The sequence below is a fragment of the Staurois parvus genome, unplaced genomic scaffold, assembly GCF_062004578.1.
Source record: "Staurois parvus isolate SC_StPar_1 unplaced genomic scaffold, SC_StPar_1.0 ptg000335l, whole genome shotgun sequence".
Classification (NCBI taxonomy): domain Eukaryota; kingdom Metazoa; phylum Chordata; class Amphibia; order Anura; family Ranidae; genus Staurois; species Staurois parvus.
Genome location: NW_028318131.1, coordinates 1,280,001 through 1,300,103, shown reverse-complemented (window position 1 = coordinate 1,300,103; position 20,103 = coordinate 1,280,001). Strand labels below are relative to the sequence as shown.

Genomic DNA, 20,103 nt, shown 5'->3' with positions numbered 1-20,103 from the left:
TCAGATATTCCCTGGATTGACTTTACCTATAAATGTTATATCCAGCTATATTCTGTGTATCTAGGAAAGAATCCAGGACTTAATCTCATGCAGGAGCAGATCAAGAACAAGCCTCTTTGGCATCATAGTAGCAGAAGTTTTTTTATTTTTTTTAATGAGCAAACAGTCGTTCAGAATGGAGACTATGGTGAATTTTATTTATTTTGAGAGATAATTTCTGCTTGTAAAATAAATCAGAATTTTGTAATGCACATATTGGAACGTGCCTGGTGCACAGATGAACCCCTCCTTTTGCAACGTAGAGGGTCCACAAAAAAAATTGTTTCACATCTGCAACTTGGGTCTATTTTTATTTTTTATTGTTATCAATGACAATACAGACAATTGTTCCCCAACTCTATTTTTCCCCCTTTGTCAAGCCTGAAATGGAGTGAAACAACAAATGGTTGTGCTTAAATGGGAATGTATAATCATGCCTGAAGATGCAAGGACTTAAAGTGGACTATCACCCCGAAACACAATGTGGGTGTACCTGGCACCCGTCCCCTTCCTCTATCCCAATTGTTTTGTTTTTTTATTGCATTATTGTTTGTTGCAGGGTGGGGTTTCTTCCTTTCTCACCTAAAAGAGGAAAAAAAAAAACCCTCAATATGTATGGGACTTTAAAAGGCACCATATTAATGCACAACTAAATATAATAAAAGTATCATTTTTGTTAATTCACATAAAAATGGTGGGCAATGACATAAACATGGGCGGACTGACCATTTGGAAACTCGGCAGTGCCTGAGGGCCGGGGTCAGTAGGGGGCTCCATGAGATGCCCCTGGTACCTTTTTCATAGGCTTTTTTGAGTTTGGGCAAGGACACAGGTGCCCCATGATCCCCTATTGCCTGGGGGCCCCATGAGTTGTCAGTCCACCCCTGGACATAACCAGCAAACAGTGTTATATAACAGTCTTGTGACTTCTATCAGTGTCCAGCAGAGCACTGGTTAAAGCTTGTAGGAGGAATTTTCATTCTCCTCTGGCTGTCCTAAGGCTGAATAACCTTTGACCCTCTGGACAGTGCTGATTGGCCCTGTGCTGAGCACATGCACTCTCCCAAGAAAAAAAACACACCACTATATAGCAATGCACACCAAACTGAGCATGTGCAGCTTGCCCCCAAGGCTCTGTTCTATCAGCAGATAAATTGGGTACTGTGGAAGAAGGGGAGGATCAGAGAAGACAGGATCAAACAGCCTTTTTACACAATGCAGAGGATTAACCCCTTGGGTTCCACAGTGAGTACAACAAGCATGCTTTACTGCATCTACAGACTGATTGTACTGTTGTGGGTTTAGGAACACTTTAACTACAGTATTTGTTTTGCTGCTATTATTGGTAAATAGATAGGCTTATTATTTTTACTTGCTTTAAATGTTTTTTTTTTTTTAAATTTCTCTAGTTGCTTTTCTGGTTTCTGGGCCAAAATGAAGTCTTCATGGATATTTTTTTTAACTTTCATGGGGAGGAGGGGCTTTCTCAACTAAGCATACCTTCCAGCCTTCATGCCTGAGCTAAGAGCAGATGGATTCCAAGGAGTAAGCACTACATGAATCATCTGCCCTTACCCAAGATGGCCACAGCTATAAATCCAAGAGGGTGTTTTTTAATATCTCAATATAACATTGATACATGGCTGAATGGGGGGGGGGGGTTGCTTTTTATATTAAAATGAATTAAATGGCTTTAGTTTGTGGTGCTCAGATACAGTTTAGTTCCATCCAGGGGTGGACTGACCATTCGGGCACTCGGGCATTGCCGAGGGCCCAGGGTCAGTAGGGGGCCCCATGAGATACCCCTAGTACCTTTCATAGGCTTTTTGGGGTGTGGTTTGAGTGTGAGTGAGGAAACAGGGGCCCCATGATCCCTTATTCCCCGGGGGCCCCATGACTTGTCAGTCCGCCCCTGGTTCTATCTGATCTAAAGCCCTCACAAACTGTGTGCAATCTTCCTCTCCAACCTCATCACATCATTCTGAACAACCTGCTTAGTTACAACACAATCAGACAATCCAGCCATTCAAAGGAACACAAATTCTAAATCTTGGAGGCATGAAAAAACGACTGCCCTGAAAGGGTCAAAGTTCTTCCTCCAAAATCGTATTCAGGCTCCGGAGTTTTGTTTTGCAGCAATATAAAGAATAAGTTTGGTAAAGAACCAAAATCCTCCAGAAGGTGGCAGTAGAAACAACACAATGTCCTCAGGGTAGCTCCAAACATCCACAGAGCCCAGTATAGGATTTATGATGGTTCAATGGGTCATCCTTCTAGACTTCTCTACTGCTGCCCTTCTACTATGGAGCTCTCTTCCCTTCATATCCTTGTGGAAAAGATCTGCAGGAAAGAGAAAAACTGTTAGCATTGGCGGTTTTAACAGAATTATTGGTATTAAATGTTTGAAAGCCACAGGAAGCATCCTGATTTTCTGAAATCTCACCAGATACTACAAATATGTGTTTTATATTATCGGACTTTATATTTTCTATTATTATTTATTTTAATCTTATTAAAATGGTTACATCCGTCTAAAACGGACATTTCGGTGTTTAGCTGAACCACCCGACGATTTATTCTATTTCTAGAGATCTATTGATGAGACCTCTGCACCGAGCTGCTGCTTCTGGATACCCGCTGTGTGCATTATGAGGGTTTCCCACTATCCCAGAGTGGACTTCCCCGTTCTGCATATCCATTAGGCCCAGTATGAGGGGTTCCCATCATCCCTGCTTTTAGTTCCCAGGTCTGCACATGTGCTGTGCCCATTATAAAGGACTCCCACCATCTCCATGTTGATTTCCCAGGTCACTACACCCGTTGTGCCGAATATGAGTGGATCCCAACATCCCTGCATTGATTTCATGGGTCTGCACATCTGCTGTGCCCATTATGAGGGGTTCCCACCATCTCTTTGCAGAGTTCCTAGGTCTGTACATCTGCTGTGCCCATTATGAGGGGTTCCCACCATTTATTTACTGAGTTCCTAGGACGGTACATCTGCTGTGCCCATTATGAGAGGTTCCCACCATCTCTTTGATGAGTTCCTAGAACTGGACATCTGCTGTGTTCATTATGAGGGGTTTTCACCATTCCTGCATTGAGTTCTCAGGTCTGCACACCTGCTGTGCCCATTATGAAGGACTCCCACCATCTCCCTATCAATTTCCCAGGTCACTACACCCACTGTGCCTAATATGAGCAGATCCCAACATCCCTGCATTGATTTTATGGGTCTGCACATCTGCTGTGCCCATAATGAGGGGTTCCCACCATCTCTTTGATAAGTTCCCAGGTCTGTACATCTGCTGTGCTCATTATGAGGGGTTTCCACCATCCCTATGCTGAGTTCCTAGATCTGTACATTGGATGTGCCCATTAAGAGGCGTTCCCACCATCTCTTTGCGAAGTTCCCGGGTCTGTACACCTGCTATGCCCATTATGAGGGGTTCCCACCATCTTTTTGCTGAGTTCCCAGGTCTGTACACCTGCTATGCCCATTATGAGGGGTTCCCACCATCTCTTTGCTGCGTTCCCAGGTCTGTACATCTGCTGTGCTCATTATGAGGGGTTCCCACCATCCCTATGCCGAGTTCCTAGATCTGTACATCTGATGTGCCCATTATGAGAGGTTCCCACCATCTCTTTGCTGCGTTCCCAGGTCTGTACATCTGATATGCCCATTATGAGGGGTTCCCACCATCTCTTTGCTGAGTTCCCAGGTCTGTACATCTGATATGCCCATTATGAGGGGTTCCCACCATCTCTTTGCCGAGTTCCCAGGTCTGTACATCTGATATGCCCATTATGAGGGGTTCCCACCATCTCTTTGCTGCGTTCCCAGATCTGTACATCTGATATGCCCATTATGAGGGGTTCCCACTATCTCTGTGCTGAGTTCCCGAGTCTGTACACCCGCTGTGTTCATTATGAGGGGTTTCCACTATTCCTGCATTGAGTTCCCAGGTCTGTACATCTTCTGTGCTCATTATAATGGGTTCCCACCATCCCTTTGCCGAGTTCCCAGGTCTGTACACCTGCTGTGTTCATTATTAGGGGTTTCTACCATTCCTGCATTGAGTTCCCAGGTCTACACACCCGCTGTGCCCATTATAATGGGTTCCCACTATCTCTGTGCTGAGTTCCCGAGTCTGTACACCTGCTGTGTTCATTATGAGGGGTTTCCACCATTCCTGAATTGAGTTCCCTAGTCTGTACACCTGCTGTACCCATTATGAGGGGTTCCCACTATCTCTGTGCTGAGTTCCCGAGTCTGTACACCTGCTGTGGCCATTATGAAGGACTCCCACCATCTCCGTATCGATTTCCCAGGTCATTACAGCTGCTGGGGTGTTCTCTGTGTGTTCCTGGGTCTGGAGTAGCTGGAACAAAGGTGGATGGAGACCCCCAAACCTCCACGGTGGACAAACCGGAGCCGTCAATTATGGAGATCTCACTAATGAAGTACTTCAAACATAGGAGAAGCCAAAGGCTAACTCAGGGTATGTCCAACCTAGCACTAAAATATCGATGTTGGGTGACCCTTTATGATGGGACCAACAACAAGTTCACGAAAACGAATTACTCTGCAACTCATTGATGCATTCCCTCCAAGTCGTCTCAAAGCATTATCTAGCTTTATGCAACCATCTGGATTCCAATGATCAGCTATGCAACTGAAACAATGAATCTGGCTGGTACTGAATAATGCAGGCCATACATGGTTCGAATTCTGAACGATTTTTCATCCGAAAATTGGAAACGTCGTTCGCTCGGTAATCCGATGGCGCCATCATTGATTTTGAAAATCAGCCGACCAAGTCATACAGTTCACCCCATATAACATGCAAAACGTCTTCCCGGTCGCGGCTCATGCGCATATTCTTTTCGGAAAAACGATCGTGTGATTTGACCATCATTGAGTCATAAATCGGTCCTTTTTCACGAATTTTCCAACATGCCCGATCACCGAAAAGGGGAGAAACCATGAAAATCGTCCGGTGCCATTGACCCACTAACAGAGCGAAAATCGGCCGATTATTCTTAGGTCCGATTTTTGGATGAAAAATTGGTCGATTTTCGACCCATGTATGGCCGACCTAAGCAAACTGTTACTTTAAAGCTAAGGGATTAGTAAACATTGTCTAAATACATTCATGATGTCTGTTCTTCCTTGAATCTTGGTGTGCTTTGTGTATTTCTTCCAGATCTGTGCAGGAATCCAGCGTGAGACTTTGGCTTCCTGTAATAAAGACTGCTCACTGCTGTCCTTTCCCATTGTGCAGGGTGACTGGTCTTGTCTCCGCCCCCTCCTGTAGTTTTCTTCAGGCAGCCTGTAGTGGGTGGAGCCTGCTGGGACCCTCCCATAGCTCTGCTTTCTGCAGGGCTATGTACAGCACAATGATGATGTCACTGCTACTTTACAAGGTAATATCTGGCGTTGTAAAGGCATTTGGCGCACACACAGTGGATTTATATCCTTTGTGGCTCTAGAGGAATAGATTTACATGGATATTTTTATGCTTTAAAAAGTATGAGGTTTGGTGTACCCACATGAAATACATTGGATAAAGAAGGCTCATTTCAATGACAGGTATGTTTCTACTCACATGCTTGTCCTTTGCTTCTTCCTGTTCTGATGTCTGTGTGATGTAAGTGACGGCATCATGGACAGAGGGGAATAACTGACGCTTGGTGATCGACTTGCTGAAAAATCTCCCCACCTCTAGCTGATCCAGAACGTTCTCTGTCACAATCACAAATAATGTCACGTTACATGTTTGTTGTCTAAAGGAGCCAAAAATAATCCGCAAATTGTCATCCCAAAGAAAAGGAACTGCGTGGATTTATTCTACGGTCACATCGTGTGCATGCGTTTCCATGAGCGCCCATTGAGGTCTACAGCAGTGTTTCTGAACTTTTTTTTCAGTCAAGGCACCCTTTACCCCCTTCCAGTCCAGACGCTTTCCCCCCCTTCCGGCCCGAACGCTTTCCCCCCCTTCCAGTCCGGGCGCTTTCCCCCCCTTCCAGTCCGGGCGCTTTCCCCCCCTTCCAGTCCGGGCGCTTTCCCCCCCTTCCAGTCCGGGCGCTTTCCCCCCCTTCCAGTCCGGGCGCTTTCCCCCCCTTCCAGTCCGGGCGCTTTCCCCCCCTTCCAGTCCGGGCGCTTTCCCCCCCTTCCAGTCCGGGCGCTTTCCCCCCCTTCCAGTCCAGGTCAATTTCCAGCCTTCAGCGCTACCACACTTTGAATGACAATTCCACAGTCATGCAACACTGTACCACGGTGACACACTTGTGGGGGGTGGTGAAGATTTTTTTTTTTTTTTTACACCAATTGCTTTTACACCCATAAAGGCTGTAAAAGCAATAATTTCTCCTTCTCTCTGGCTGCATTCTTGCAGCCATTGAGAAATACCGTGTGAGCTGTGATTGGTCACAGCTTGTCACATGGTACAAGACTGTTGTGAATAGCCCTGTGTGTACTTCTCAATCCAGAGCATTTCCAGTGTCATTTCTGTCTGCTGCTAGCTCGTTCCTCTGTTATCTGCATGAATCATGTCTGCCAAGTTTTCCTGGCACAAATAAATAAAAAGAGGAGAGAGAGAGAGAGAGAGAGAGAAAGAAAGAGAGGGGGGGGGGGACCCTTCCCTCCAACCTGTTCTCTCGGGGCTCTGCAGACTGTAACCCCCAGCTCCTCACCCCCTGTTTTCTGAAAGCTCAGAGAAGTTGTATAAATTCTGCACTTTGAACAGATGCATAGAAGAGAAGACTGCAGATAAACATGTACAACTTATGTTTTCATCACTGTGTAGGCCAGTCACCTCACTGGGTATATGTAAGGGGTTACAACCATTTAAGTACCTCTGACATATGTGAGAAGTCTAGAAAAACATAATATAGAGGCACCGACTCTTCAAACATATCGAAGCATATAATGAAGCTGAAGGAAACTTTTAAACAAGTCTATAGGCTGTGGTCGGGAAGGCACAGTGGCTTAGTGGTTAGCACTTCTGCCTTGCAGTAATTGGGTCATGGGTTCAATTCCCAACCATGGTGCCTCCTGCATGATGTTTGCATGTTCTCCCTGTGCCTGCGTGGGTTTCCTCCGGGTACTCCGGTTTCCTCCCACACTCCAAAGACTTTCTGGTAGGTTAATTGGCTCCTGTCTAAATTGTTCTAGTTTCATCCCTGGCCATGCGGGATCTCCTGCATGGTGGGGGTTGGGGAAAGACCTGGCAACCTACCCTGTAAAAATAATTGCTAAGAGAATTCATGGAAAATGTCACTTACGAGTGACGGTCCATGCAATCGCCAAGGGTTGGATACGACTAGATAGATAGATAGATAGGATGTGGTCAAGTGGCTTCTCGCAACAAGTACCCGGAGTATAGCAAGGAGCACCAAATCACAAGATAAAGTCCAAGGGATTGTTCATAATTCGATCATTTAAAACATCCAATGCTTTTCAGGGACCCACACTCCCCCTTCATCAGGGCTACTAGTTTCACCAAATTATATATTTTTAATGGTATTTATTTTTATACCTATATATTTGTGGATACAAGCCTTTGTCAGTATGTTTTATATTCATTTTGTAGCCCTGATGAAGCAGGAATGTTCGGCCCCCGAAACGTGTTGGCATTTTCAAAAGAATCAAATTATGAGCAATTAAAGAATCTTTATATCTTTTATCTTGTGGTTTGGCAGTCCTTTCAACACTTCTGTGGTTTACGAAATTAATGAGGGAGACAATTTCCCAAGCAACTCCCCTGGGTTCCTTAAGCACCATCTACCATGAAGACCCTAAAATAAAACTGAAATAAAAAGCATTTATATCATACAGTAACACATTTTAATATGTAGCATTTCTTTTATTTTTGACCTGCTTTTTCTTACCCTGACATCCCACGAGATAAACATTCACTTACCCTGACATCCCACGAGATAAACATTCACATCGATTTCATGGAAATCACGAAATAGCTAAAACCAACAAAATAGAAGGACAGTGCCATTAGACCCATGTTCCAAGCTCGTTAGGTTTTCTTGGCTTGTGAGTATTGTGTTCTTCATAAATATTATGTGAAATACACGCAAGATGTCATTTAAAGTTTATTTCGGCCCACAGTGTATTGTTGCACCTTAGCAAAGCAAATCTTACCAAAAAACTTCCAAATAGCCCACAGCTCTAATCTTCCACTATACCACAACCCTTAAACACTCCCCTAGGGACCAACGCATCCTCAAATGTTCACAACAGAAGCTCTGAACCGGTCTAAGTCATGCTGTGAATTCTGAGGATGCATTGCTCCAAAGTGCATCCTCAGTTTTTAATTGTCAAAAAAATCGCAATACCAATCCTAAATCTGATATTAATCTAAAATCCCACATGGAAGAAAAATATATTTTGAAAATACTCTTCCCAAATACATTGCCATATACAGTATATATATGAAATACTACAATTTTGGCCATATTCAATAATATATATATATATATATATATATATATATATATATATATATATATATATATATATATATATAGTGGGGGAAAAAAGTATTTAGTCAGCCACCAATTGTACAAGTTCTTCCACTTAAAAAGATGAGCGAGGCCTGTAATTGGCATCATAGGTAGACCTCAACTATGAGAGACAAAATGAGAAAAAAAATCCAGACAATCACATTGGCTGATTTGGAAAGAATTCATTTGCAAATTATGGTGGAAAATAAGTATTTGGTCAATATCAAAAGTTCACCTCAATACTTTGTTATATATCAAACGTTTCCTGTAAGTCTTCACAAGGTTGGCACACACTGTTGCTGGTATGTTGGCCCATCCTCCATGCAGATCTCCTCTAGAGCAGTGATGTTTTGGGGCTGTCGCTGGGCAACACGGACTTTCAACTCCCTCCAAAGGTTTTCTATGGGGTTGAGATCTGGAGACTGGCTAGGCCACTCCAGGACCTTGAAATGCTTCTTACGAAGCCACTCCTTTGTTGCCAGGTTGGTATGTTTGGGATCATTGTCATGTTGGAAGACCCAGCCACGTTTCATCTTCAATGCCCTTGCTGATGGAAGGAGGTTTGCACTCAAAATCTCACGATACATGGCCCCATTCATTCTGTCCTGTACATGGATCATGGATCAGTCATCCTGGTCCCTTTGTGGAGAAACAGCCCCAAAGCATGATGTTGCCACCCCCATGCTTCACAGTAGGTATGGTGTTCTTTGGATGCAACTCAGCATTCTCTCTCCTCCAAACACGACGAGTTGTGTTTCTACCAAACAGTTCTATTTTGGTTTCATCTGACCATATGACATTCTCCCAATCCTCTTCTGGATCATCCAAATGCTCTCTAGCAAACTTCAGACGGGCCCGGACATGTACTGGCTTAAGCAGGGGGACACGTCTGGCACTGCAGGATCTGAGTCCCTGGCGGCGTAGTGTGTTACTGATGGTAGCCTTTGTTACGTTGGTCCCAGCTCTCTGCAGGTCATTCACTAGGTCCCCACGTGTGGTCCTGGGATTTTGATCTTCTTGTGATCATTTTGACCCCACGGGGTGAGATCTTGCGTGGAGCCCCAGATCGAGGGAGATTATCAGTGGTCTTGTATGTCTTCCATTTTCTAATTATTTCTCCCACAGTTGATTTGTTCACACCAAGCTGCTTGCCTATTGCAGATTCAGTCTTCCCAGCCTGGTGCAGGTCTACAATTTTGTTTCTGGTGTCCTTCGACAGCTCTTTGGTCTTCACCATGGTGGAGCTTGGAGTGTGACTGTTTGAACTTGTTATCAGTATAAAAGACACCTGTCCACAACCTCAAACAGGTGTCATTGATACAGGTAATGAGTGCAGGACAGAGGAGCCTCTTAAAGAAGAAGGTACAGGTCTGTGAGAGCCAGAAATCTTGCTTGTTTGTAGGTGACCAAATACTTCTTTTCCACCATAATTTGTAAATAAATTCTTTCCAAATCAGCCAATGTGATTGTCTGGATTTATTTTCTCATTATGTCTCTCATAGTTGAGGTCTACCTATGATGCCAATTACAGGCCTCTCTCATCTTTTTAAGTGGGAGAACTTGCAGAACTGGTGGCTGACTAAATACTTTTTTGCCCCACTGTATATATACACATACACACACACACACATATACACACACACTGTGTGTTGTAATGTGTTATTACAAAATATATTATTATTATACAGTATTTATAAAGCACCAATAGTTCGCTCAGCGCTGTACATTACAGAGGGGGCAGAACATGTGACAGAACAATACCAATACAATGCAAAACATGAGGGGATCGAGGGCCCTGCTCTTTGGAGCTTACAATCTAGGAGGGAGGGTATAGTAGTACAGGAGGAGATAGCTGTGGGGGATGGGGTGGTAGGAAGAGTGGAGGAGGTCGGCAACTTAGCAGGGGGTGGGGTAGGCTTCCCTGAAGAGGTGGGTTTTCAGGGTGTGCCTAAAGGAGAGGAGAGTAGGTGATAATCTGATGGGTTGGGGTAGGGAGTTCCAGAGGATGGGTGACACCCTGGAGAAGTCCTGGAGGCGGGCATGGGAGGTGTCAGGGATCCCCTCGATCCCCGCCGCGTTGGTCCCGGCGCAGGCGCAGTATGCCGCCCGGCGCAGGGACTCGAGCACTGATTCCGGGCCGGCCGCGGCGTTCGAGTTCGCGCATGCGCAGTAGAAGCCGCGGCCGCCCGCTGGGCACCAATGGCAGCGCAGGGCGGGATATTTAAACGACCCTGAGCTGTCATTCAGTGCCTTCTGGTCTTTCCTGCATTCTGAATCCTGTGAACCTGTACCCTGTAAGTTATTGACCCGGATTGTACCTGACCTTGCTGTTTTCTCCTGTTCTGACCCTTGCTTTGCCTGACCTCTCTCCTGAATGCCCCCTATTGGATTTGACCTGCTGTTGCTGACCTGGCGTGTGACCCGACCATTCTATGCCCGCTGCCTTGTACCTTGCCGCCCTCTCTGTTACCAACCCGGCCCGTCTGACCCTGCTCATCCATCCATCCATCCCGTGCAGTGGGGTCTTCTGACCTCCTCACATCAGACTCTTCCCCGTGGGAGCCCCTTGCGCATACTACTGCCACTGACGGACGCACCCGGTAGTCACGACCTGGTCTCAGGGAGCTCCAAGTCCATCCCCACCATCAGGGGCCCTGGTGAACAAGCACCCTGGGACTTAGACTCCGTGCGCTGGGGACGCCTATTCAGTGGAGTGCTAGTAGTACCGCCGGGCGGTCCCTTACAGTACCAGAAGGCATGACTGAGTCTAGAGGAGGTCCCTCGCCGCTGGAGGAGATCTGCAGGCACCTATCCAATTTGACACAGGCCGTATCGGCCCTGCAGGATAGATGTCAGCAGATTGAAACTCAATTCCAGGCCTGCACTATATCCGTTCCTGCCCCACAAGCCGCGGTCCCCACACCTCCAGCTGTAGCAGTCCCTGTGCTGGTGTCTGGGGCATCCGCACCACTCCCGGCGGCCGACCCCCGAGTACCCTTACCAGAACGTTTCCACGGGGACCGCACTCGGTTCAGATCATTCCGCGAGTCCTGCCTCCTCTATTTTGAGCTACAACCCCGAACCTTCGTGACTGAATCCGTGAAGGTGGGGTTCGTCATATCCCTCCTGCAGGGTGAACCCCAAGACTGGGCCCATCGATTACGGGGAAAAAATGACCCTCACCTTGGTTCGGTTGACAGTTTTTTTGATGCTATGGCCATCCTTTATGATGACCCGCAGCGGGCAGCTTCTGCTGAAGCTACTCTGTACACACTCCGGCAAGGCCGCCGAGCGGCGGAGGAGTACGCATCTGAATTTAGGCGGTGGATGGGGGATACTCGCTGGAACGAGTTCGCACTCCTGCATCAGTTCCGTGTTGGCCTATCAGACGGCCTGAAAGACGAGCTCGCCCGGGTGGAGGTACCTGAGACTTTAGAGGACCTAATAGCACTGACCATTAAAATTGACCGTAGACTGCGGGAACGCAGGTTTGAGAGGTCCGGCCAGGGTCACGGAAATCCCTGGGGATCATTTCAGGGTCCCAGTCAAACACCTAGGCCAGTCATCCAAAACCGGCCACCTGGAGACAACCCCGAACCCATGCAGCTCGGCCTGGCACGGCCTAAACTATCCCCAGAGGAACATCTGCGCAGACGATCCCAGAACCTGTGCCTCTATTGCGGAGAAGCTGGTCATATGGCGCGTTCCTGCCCGCAGAAACTGAGTAAGTGCACCTCTTCTTCCTTATCCCTTGGCAATGTTGGTCCATCCCAATACTTAGTGGTGCCCCTTTCCTTTCAGCTTCCAGAAAGGACCGTGGAAGTATCGGCCATAATTGACTCTGGGGCATGCAGCTGCTTCGTGGATATTAATTTTGCTCACCAGCAGGGTATTCCCCTTCAATTGAAACAGAAGGGGTTCAATATTTATTTGGCCGACGGTTCCCGAATAAAATCGGGGGTAGTGAACCAGGAAACCCCCTCCATCACCACTGTCATTGCCGGCCAGCACCAGGAACTCCTCCGCCTGGATGCTATAGCTTCACCCCTCTTCCCAGTCATTCTGGGGCTCCCATGGTTACGGGCCCATAACCCCCAGATTGACTGGGAGACCGGAGTAATCACGTTCCCTTCCCCATACTGTCGAATATACTGCCGCACTTCGGGCCCGGGGACCCCCCAAATCCTCCTGTGCTCTGAGGGGGAAGCTGAATTAAAACAAGTAATCCCTGCGGCCTACCATGGGTTTCTAGATGTGTTCAGCAAACGGGGAGCTGATACTCTACCCCCCCACCGCCCTTATGACTGCCCCATTGACCTGTTACCCGGCTCAGAAATTCCTTTTGGGCGAATCTTCCCCCTTTCAGAGCCCGAATTGGGGGCCCTAAAGGAATATATCGAGGACAGCCTCCAGAAGGGGTTCATCCGCCACTCCACTTCACCGGCGGGGGCGGGAATCTTCTTTGTTGAAAAGAAGGACAAAACCTTAAGGCCATGTATCGATTACAGGGAATTGAACAGGGTCACGATAAAAAACCGTTACCCACTGCCGTTAGTACCTGAGCTGTTCCAAAGTTTAAAGTCAGCAGTAGTTTTTACCAAGCTGGATCTGAGGGGGGCGTACAACTTGATTCGCATAAGGGAGGGGGACGAGTGGAAGACGGCCTTCCGTACCCGCTTCGGTCATTTTGAATATCTGGTCATGCCGTTCGGGTTGTGTAATGCTCCGGCCACGTTTCAACATTTTGTAAATGATATTTTTAGGGACTTTCTGGATGTCTTTGTGATCGTTTATTTAGACGACATTCTGATTTTTTCCCCGTCTCTGGGGGAACACAGAATACATGTAGCAAAAGTATTGGGGCGGTTGCGGCAGCATGGGTTGTACGCCAAGGCAGAAAAATGTTGTTTTGAACAATCCAGCATTGCCTTCTTGGGCCTGATTATCTCCACCGCGGGGGTCGCGATGGATCCCCAGAAGGTCGCTGCAATACTGGATTGGCCTGAACCCACAGACAGGAAAGGCGTCCAGCGATTCATCGGCTTTGCAAATTTTTACCGGAAGTTCATCAAGAACTTCTCGGGTCTGGTCTCCCCCATTACTCAGCTAACCAAGCTGGGAACCCGATTCAGATGGACACCAGAAGCGCAGGGAGCTTTCGAAGCCTTAAAGAAACTGTTCACTTCGGCACCCATTTTGGGTCACCCAGACGCCGCTCTGCCCTACATCTTGGAGGTAGATGCATCGGAGAATGCGGTAGGCTCCATCCTTTCCCAACGAAAAGGCACCAAGGAACTGCTCCACCCGGTAGCGTTCTTCTCACGGAAGCTGACCCCAGCGGAGAGGAACTATGATATCGGTGACCGTGAGCTACTAGCGATCAAAACGGCGTTAGAGGAATGGAGGTACCTGCTGGAAGGTGCGGTGCACCCTATCTTAATATTTACTGACCATAAGAACTTAGAGTATCTGAGAACTGCCAAGCGTCTACGCCCGCGACAGGCGAGATGGGCACTATTCTTTTCAAGATTCAACTTCCATATTACGTACCGGCCGGGATCAAAGAACACTAAGCCGGATGCGTTATCACGGATGTACGAAGACGCCAAGGAGACCCCAGTACCTGACACCATCCTGTCCTCGGGTAACTTCTTGGTCCTTCAGTCGGACCTTCGTTCCAGGCTAATGGAGGCATCCACAAAATTCTCTACCCCAGGCGGAGGGCCGCTCCAGAACAAGGGGGGACTCCTATGGAGGGAAGATCGAATTGTGGTGCCGGAAGAAGCTCGAACCCTGGTCTTGGGGCATTGCCACGACCACCCAATGGCGGGGCACTTTGGCCCAGAAAAGACCCTGGAACTTCTCCGACGCTCATTCTGGTGGCCAGACATGGCTAAAGATTGTAAGGGCTATGTCAGGTCCTGTGTCACCTGCCAGAAGAACAAGCCCTCAAGAAACAAGGTTTGGGGTCTGCTGCGACCCTTACCTATTCCTGAACGGCCTTGGCAAAAGATCTCACTGGACTTTATAGTCGAGCTTCCGCCATCCCGAGACCACACGGCAATCCTGGTAGTCGTGGACCGCTTGTCCAAGATGTCCCACTTCATCCCGTTGAAGAAGACCCCCTCGGCGGCCGAGACCGCGCGAGTCTTCATTCGTGAGGTAGTCAGGTTGCATGGGGTCCCCGAAGACATTGTCTCGGACCGAGGGGTCCAGTTCACGTCCAGATTCTGGAGAGCACTGTGCAAAGCCCTGGACATCAAATTATCTCTCTCTTCTGCGTTCCACCCTCAAACTAACGGTCAAACCGAAAGGACCAATCAGACCTTAGAGCAATATTTAAGATGCTATACCTCGTTTACTCAAGATGACTGGCTGCCACTCCTTCCTTTAGCAGAATTTGCGTATAACAACGCCCGCCACTCAGCCACAGGGCAGTCCCCGTTCTTCGCCAACTATGGCTTTCACCCAGTCTTCCTCCCGGATTTGGTGTCGGAATGCCCAGTACCAGCAACACAAGATGTGGTAACGTTCTTCGCTGCGAACAATAAGAAGCTTCAAGTGGCCATCAGTCGGGCCCAGGAAAACTACAGGAAAGCATTCAACAGGAAACGGAGAGGAGATCTGGTATTGCGGCCTGGGGAGAAGGTTTGGCTGGCGACGTCCAATCTAAAGATGCTTTGCCCGTCAAAGAAGTTGGGACCCAAATTCATAGGCCCCTTCTGCATTAAACGGATGGTTAACGAAGTAGCCTATGAACTCGCCCTCCCTGACACGCTCAAGATCCACCCGGTCTTTCATGTATCCCTTCTGAAGCCTGTGGTCCCAGACGCCTTCCCTGACCGGGAATCTAGACCCCCGGAAGCGGTAACGGTCGAAGGAGAGGAAGAATTTGAGGTTGAAACTATCCTGAAGTGTCGAAGGAGGGGAGGCCAGACCCAATTCCTTATCAAATGGAAGGGCTATGGTCCTGAGGACAATTCTTGGGAACCAGCCCATAATGTCCATGCACCCAGACTTGTCCGGAGGTTCTTTCGCGATCACCCGTGGTGGAGAGATCGGGTGGGCATCCGGAGGTTGCCCGTAGGGGGGGGGCAATGTCAGGGATCCCCTCGATCCCCGCCGCGTTGGTCCCGGCGCAGGCGCAGTATGCCGCCCGGCGCAGGGACTCGAGCACTGATTCCGGGCCGGCCGCGGCGTTCGAGTTCGCGCATGCGCAGTAGAAGCCGCGGCCGCCCGCTGGGCACCAATGGCAGCGCAGGGCGGGATATTTAAACGACCCTGAGCTGTCATTCAGTGCCTTCTGGTCTTTCCTGCATTCTGAATCCTGTGAACCTGTACCCTGTAAGTTATTGACCCGGATTGTACCTGACCTTGCTGTTTTCTCCTGTTCTGACCCTTGCTTTGCCTGACCTCTCTCCTGAATGCCCCCTATTGGATTTGACCTGCTGTTGCTGACCTGGCGTGTGACCCGACCATTCTATGCCCGCTGCCTTGTACCTTGCCGCCCTCTCTGTTACCAACCCGGCCCGTCTGACCCTGCTCATCCATCCATCCATCCCGTGCAGTGGGGTCTTCTGACCTCCTCACATCAGACTCTTCCCCGTGGGAGCCCCTTGCGCATACTACTGCCACTGACGGACGCACCCGGTAGTCACGACCTGGTCTCAGGGAGCTCCAAGTCCATCCCCACCATCAGGGGCCCTGGTGAACAAGCACCCTGGGACTTAGACTCCGTGCGCTGGGGACGCCTATTCAGTGGAGTGCTAGTAGTACCGCCGGGCGGTCCCTTACAGGAGGAGGAGACCAGGGAACTAGAGAGAAGGAGGTCTTGTGAGGAGCGGAGTTAAAAAAAATCTGAAGAAGAATGTATTTAAAAAAAAATGTTTTTAAAAATATTTTTCATATATTTTGGAATATATAAAAAATGCATTTCAACGTGCAGTATATATATTGAATATGGCCAAAATTGTAGTATTTAAAATATATGTCAATATATTTGGGAAGAATATTTTTAAAATATATTTCAAATATATTTTTCTTCCATGTGGGGTACAACATGAAACATTGTTGATAAAATCATGCACCAAAATTGGATCTGCAGCATACTAGAGCACAATTACGACACGTTTCCCCACTTACGTTTTTTAGCATCTTAATACTGACAGTGTCTACAAAACTAACGGTGCTCAGATCCAGGATGAGGGAGTGGACGGGAGATTTACTGTGTTTCAAGCAGTTTTCGGCGGTGTCTTCTTCATTTCCATAGTCTTTCTGGAACTCTGCATCTGCGATGCGCACACTGTGAACGGCAATCGAATCAAGTTCATTCACCTAGGAGATATGAAAGCTACACGGTCAGTTCACTAAACTGCATGAGCTATCTTACATTCATTCGTTATTTTATCACATTATGTTGTGAAATTTAGATTTTTTTTTTATTTGGTATATAGTTATCTCTTGAAAGCATTGAGTTATTAGTCTGTTTGCTCTCTATTTCAAATGACTCCACAGAGTCCAGATATAGTGAATGCAGGGTCCGGGGAGAGCGGATATAGTGAATGCAGGGTCCGGGGAAAGCGGATATAATGAATGCAGGGTCCGGGGAGACCAGATATAATGAATGCGGGGTCCGGGGAGACCGGATATAGTGAATGCAGGGTCCGGGGAGACCGGATATAATGAATGCGGGGTTCGGGGAGACCGGATATAGTGAATGCGGGGTCCGGGGAGACCGGATATAGTGAATGCGGGGTCCGGGGAGACCGGATATAGTGAATGCGGGGTCCGGGGAGACCGGATATAGTGAATGCGGGGTCCGGGGAGACCGGATATAGTGAATGCGGGGTCCGGGGAGACCGGATATAGTGAATGCGGGGTCCGGGGAGACCGGATATAGTGAATGCGGGGTCCGGGGAGACCGGATATAGTGAATGCGGGGTCCGGGGAGACCGGATATAGTGAATGCGGGGTCCGGGGAGACCGGATATAGTGAATGCGGGGTCCGGGGAGACCGGATATAGTGAATGCGGGGTCCGGGGAGACCGGATATAGTGAATGCGGGGTCCGGGGAGACCGGATATAGTGAATGCGGGGTCCGGGGAGACCGGATATAGTGAATGCGGGGTCCGGGGAGACCGGATATAGTGAATGCGGGGTCCGGGGAGACCGGATATAGTGAATGCGGGGTCCGGGGAGACCGGATATAGTGAATGCGGGGTCCGGGGAGACCGGATATAGTGAATGCGGGGTCCGGGGAGACCGGATATAGTGAATGCGGGGTCCGGGGAGACCGGATATAGTGAATGCGGGGTCCGGGGAGACCGGATATAGTGAATGCGGGGTCCGGGGAGACCGGATATAGTGAATGCGGGGTCCGGGGAGACCGGATATAGTGAATGCGGGGTCCGGGGAGACCGGATATAGTGAATGCGGGGTCCGGGGAGACCGGATATAGTGAATGCGGGGTCCGGGGAGACCGGATATAGTGAATGCGGGGTCCGGGGAGACCAGATATAGTGAATGCAGGGTCCGGGGAGACCAGATATAGTGAATGCAGGGTCCGGGGAGAGCGGATATAGTGAATGCAGGGTCCGGGGAGAGCGGATATAGTGAATGCAGGGTCCGGGGAGAGCGGATATAGTGAATGCAGGGTCCGGGGAGAGCGGATATAGTGAATGCAGGGTCCGGGGAGAGCGGATATAGTGAATGCAGGGTCCGGGGAGAGCGGATATAGTGAATGCAGGGTCCGGGGAGAGCGGATATAGTGAATGCAGGGTCCGGGGAGAGCGGATATAGTGAATGCAGGGTCCGGGGAGAGCGGATATAGTGAATGCAGGGTCCGGGGAGAGCGGATATAGTGAATGCAGGGTCCGGGGAGAGCGGATATAGTGAATGCAGGGTCCGGGGAGAGCGGATATAGTGAATGCAGGGTCCGGGGAGAGCGGATATAGTGAATGCAGGGTCCGGGGAGAGCGGATATAGTGAATGCGGGGTCCGGGGAGAGCGGATATAGTGAATGCAGGGTCCGGGGAGACCACATATAGTGGATGCAGGGTCCAGGGAGACCACATATAGTGGATGCAGGGTCCGGGGAGACCACATATAGTGGATGCAGGGTCCGGGGAGACCACATATAGTGGATGCAGGGTCCAGGGAGACCACATATAGTGGATGCAGGGTCCAGGGAGACCACATATAGTGGATGCAGGGTCCAGGGAGACCACATGTAGTGGATGCAGGGTCTGGGGTTTAGTAACACTTTAGGATCTCAATCACCGGCTTACTTTGTCCAGTGCTGTCTCTCCCTTCCTTCGTTTCAGTTCCTTCTTAGCCTGTTTTTCTGCCTTTTTCTTCAGCTGAGCTTCCTTTTTATTGGCTTTTTTCTTCATCTCAATCAGTTTATCCACATCAATGCCACTCTACAAATATATAGATTTAAAGGAAGCATACAGAAATACTTCATTTCAAAACTTACATATTCAGAGGAAGTCAGATCAATTCTTTCAAAATGTGTATTCTGGATAGGGCTGGAAAGCTGGCCATCTATGGCAAGGCTGAAGGTACCCTACTGGAGTTTGAACTTTTGGCATGATAAAAAATAATCCCATTGTTTTAGACTGATTGCAAAGGTGTGTGCAATGAGATCAGTGCACCATAAAAATGGAGAAAAAGAGAAGCACAGAGACCCAGTGATGACATCACTTGGTCTAAATTAAAGGGTAAGCTCACCTTTACCAAAAGCATTCCAGTGTAGGTAAGGGGCATCTGTAGATAAAAACAAGCTGTGCAGCTTTGACGAAGGTTAGTTAATGTCCTTTCTATAGGTGTAGGCCATTTACACACCTCCCGAACCCTTGCTGAGAAACTCCCAGAGATGACATCATCCCACCCTGCCTTGTTGCTAGGACGTTGCTAAGACACTCCTAGCCTATTCAAGCCCCCTCACATGCATTCTCTTGCCTCTGTCACAGTAGCTCTTGGCCGTGTAATTCTGCGATGGAGGAGATAAAGAACCACACATGAGCTGGGGGTTTAAGAGCTCGCTCCAGCGATGATGGGGGTGAGCAGTAACAACTGGGAGTGTCTTAGCAACCTGCTAGCAACAAGGCAGGATGGAATGATGCCATCTCTGGGAGTTTTTTCCAGCTTTAGAGGTATGTACTGTAAATGGCCTACAACTACAGCAAGGATGTTAGTCAACTTAAGTCAAAGCTGCACAGTTTGTTTATATCTACAGGTGCCACTTACCTGCATAGGCAGTTTTTAAGTAAAGGTGAACTAACCCTTTAAAAAGGTATATAATGAAAATGGAAAGGGTTTTAATTAAAATAAAATATGTTGATGGAGAGAGAGGAACCAGGAAGGCAAAATATAGGCAGATAAAATCTCAGCTTTAAACATACCATCTTTTTGACAGTATTTGCATAGATTTCCGCATTTGCAAAATAAACCGTGGATGAAGACCTGAAGATCTTAATGCCCTGGACTTCCTGGATCTGGAAAATATTAATAAGAATGTAACATATTATATATATATATATA

The 20,103-nt window shown here is 48.1% G+C and overlaps 1 protein-coding gene across 2 annotated transcripts in view; it reads right to left on the bottom strand.

Moving 5' to 3' along the window:
- Nucleotides 1-337: 337 nt before the first annotated feature.
- Nucleotides 338-20,103, bottom strand: part of LOC149457102 (solute carrier family 26 member 6-like) — a 72,676-nt gene continuing 52,910 nt past the window's right edge. For both annotated transcript variants that reach the window (XM_089684073.1, XM_089684074.1), the window contains exons 15-20: nt 19,965-20,057; nt 18,846-18,980; nt 16,702-16,893; nt 7,965-8,019; nt 5,649-5,785; nt 338-2,379 (exon numbers count right to left, since the gene is read on the bottom strand). In XM_089684073.1, the coding sequence (XP_089540199.1) occupies nt 2,359-2,379; nt 5,649-5,785; nt 7,965-8,019; nt 16,702-16,893; nt 18,846-18,980; nt 19,965-20,057 (633 nt within the window). In that variant the 3' untranslated portion in view covers nt 338-2,358. The remainder of the gene's footprint in view (nt 2,380-5,648; nt 5,786-7,964; nt 8,020-16,701; nt 16,894-18,845; nt 18,981-19,964; nt 20,058-20,103) is intronic.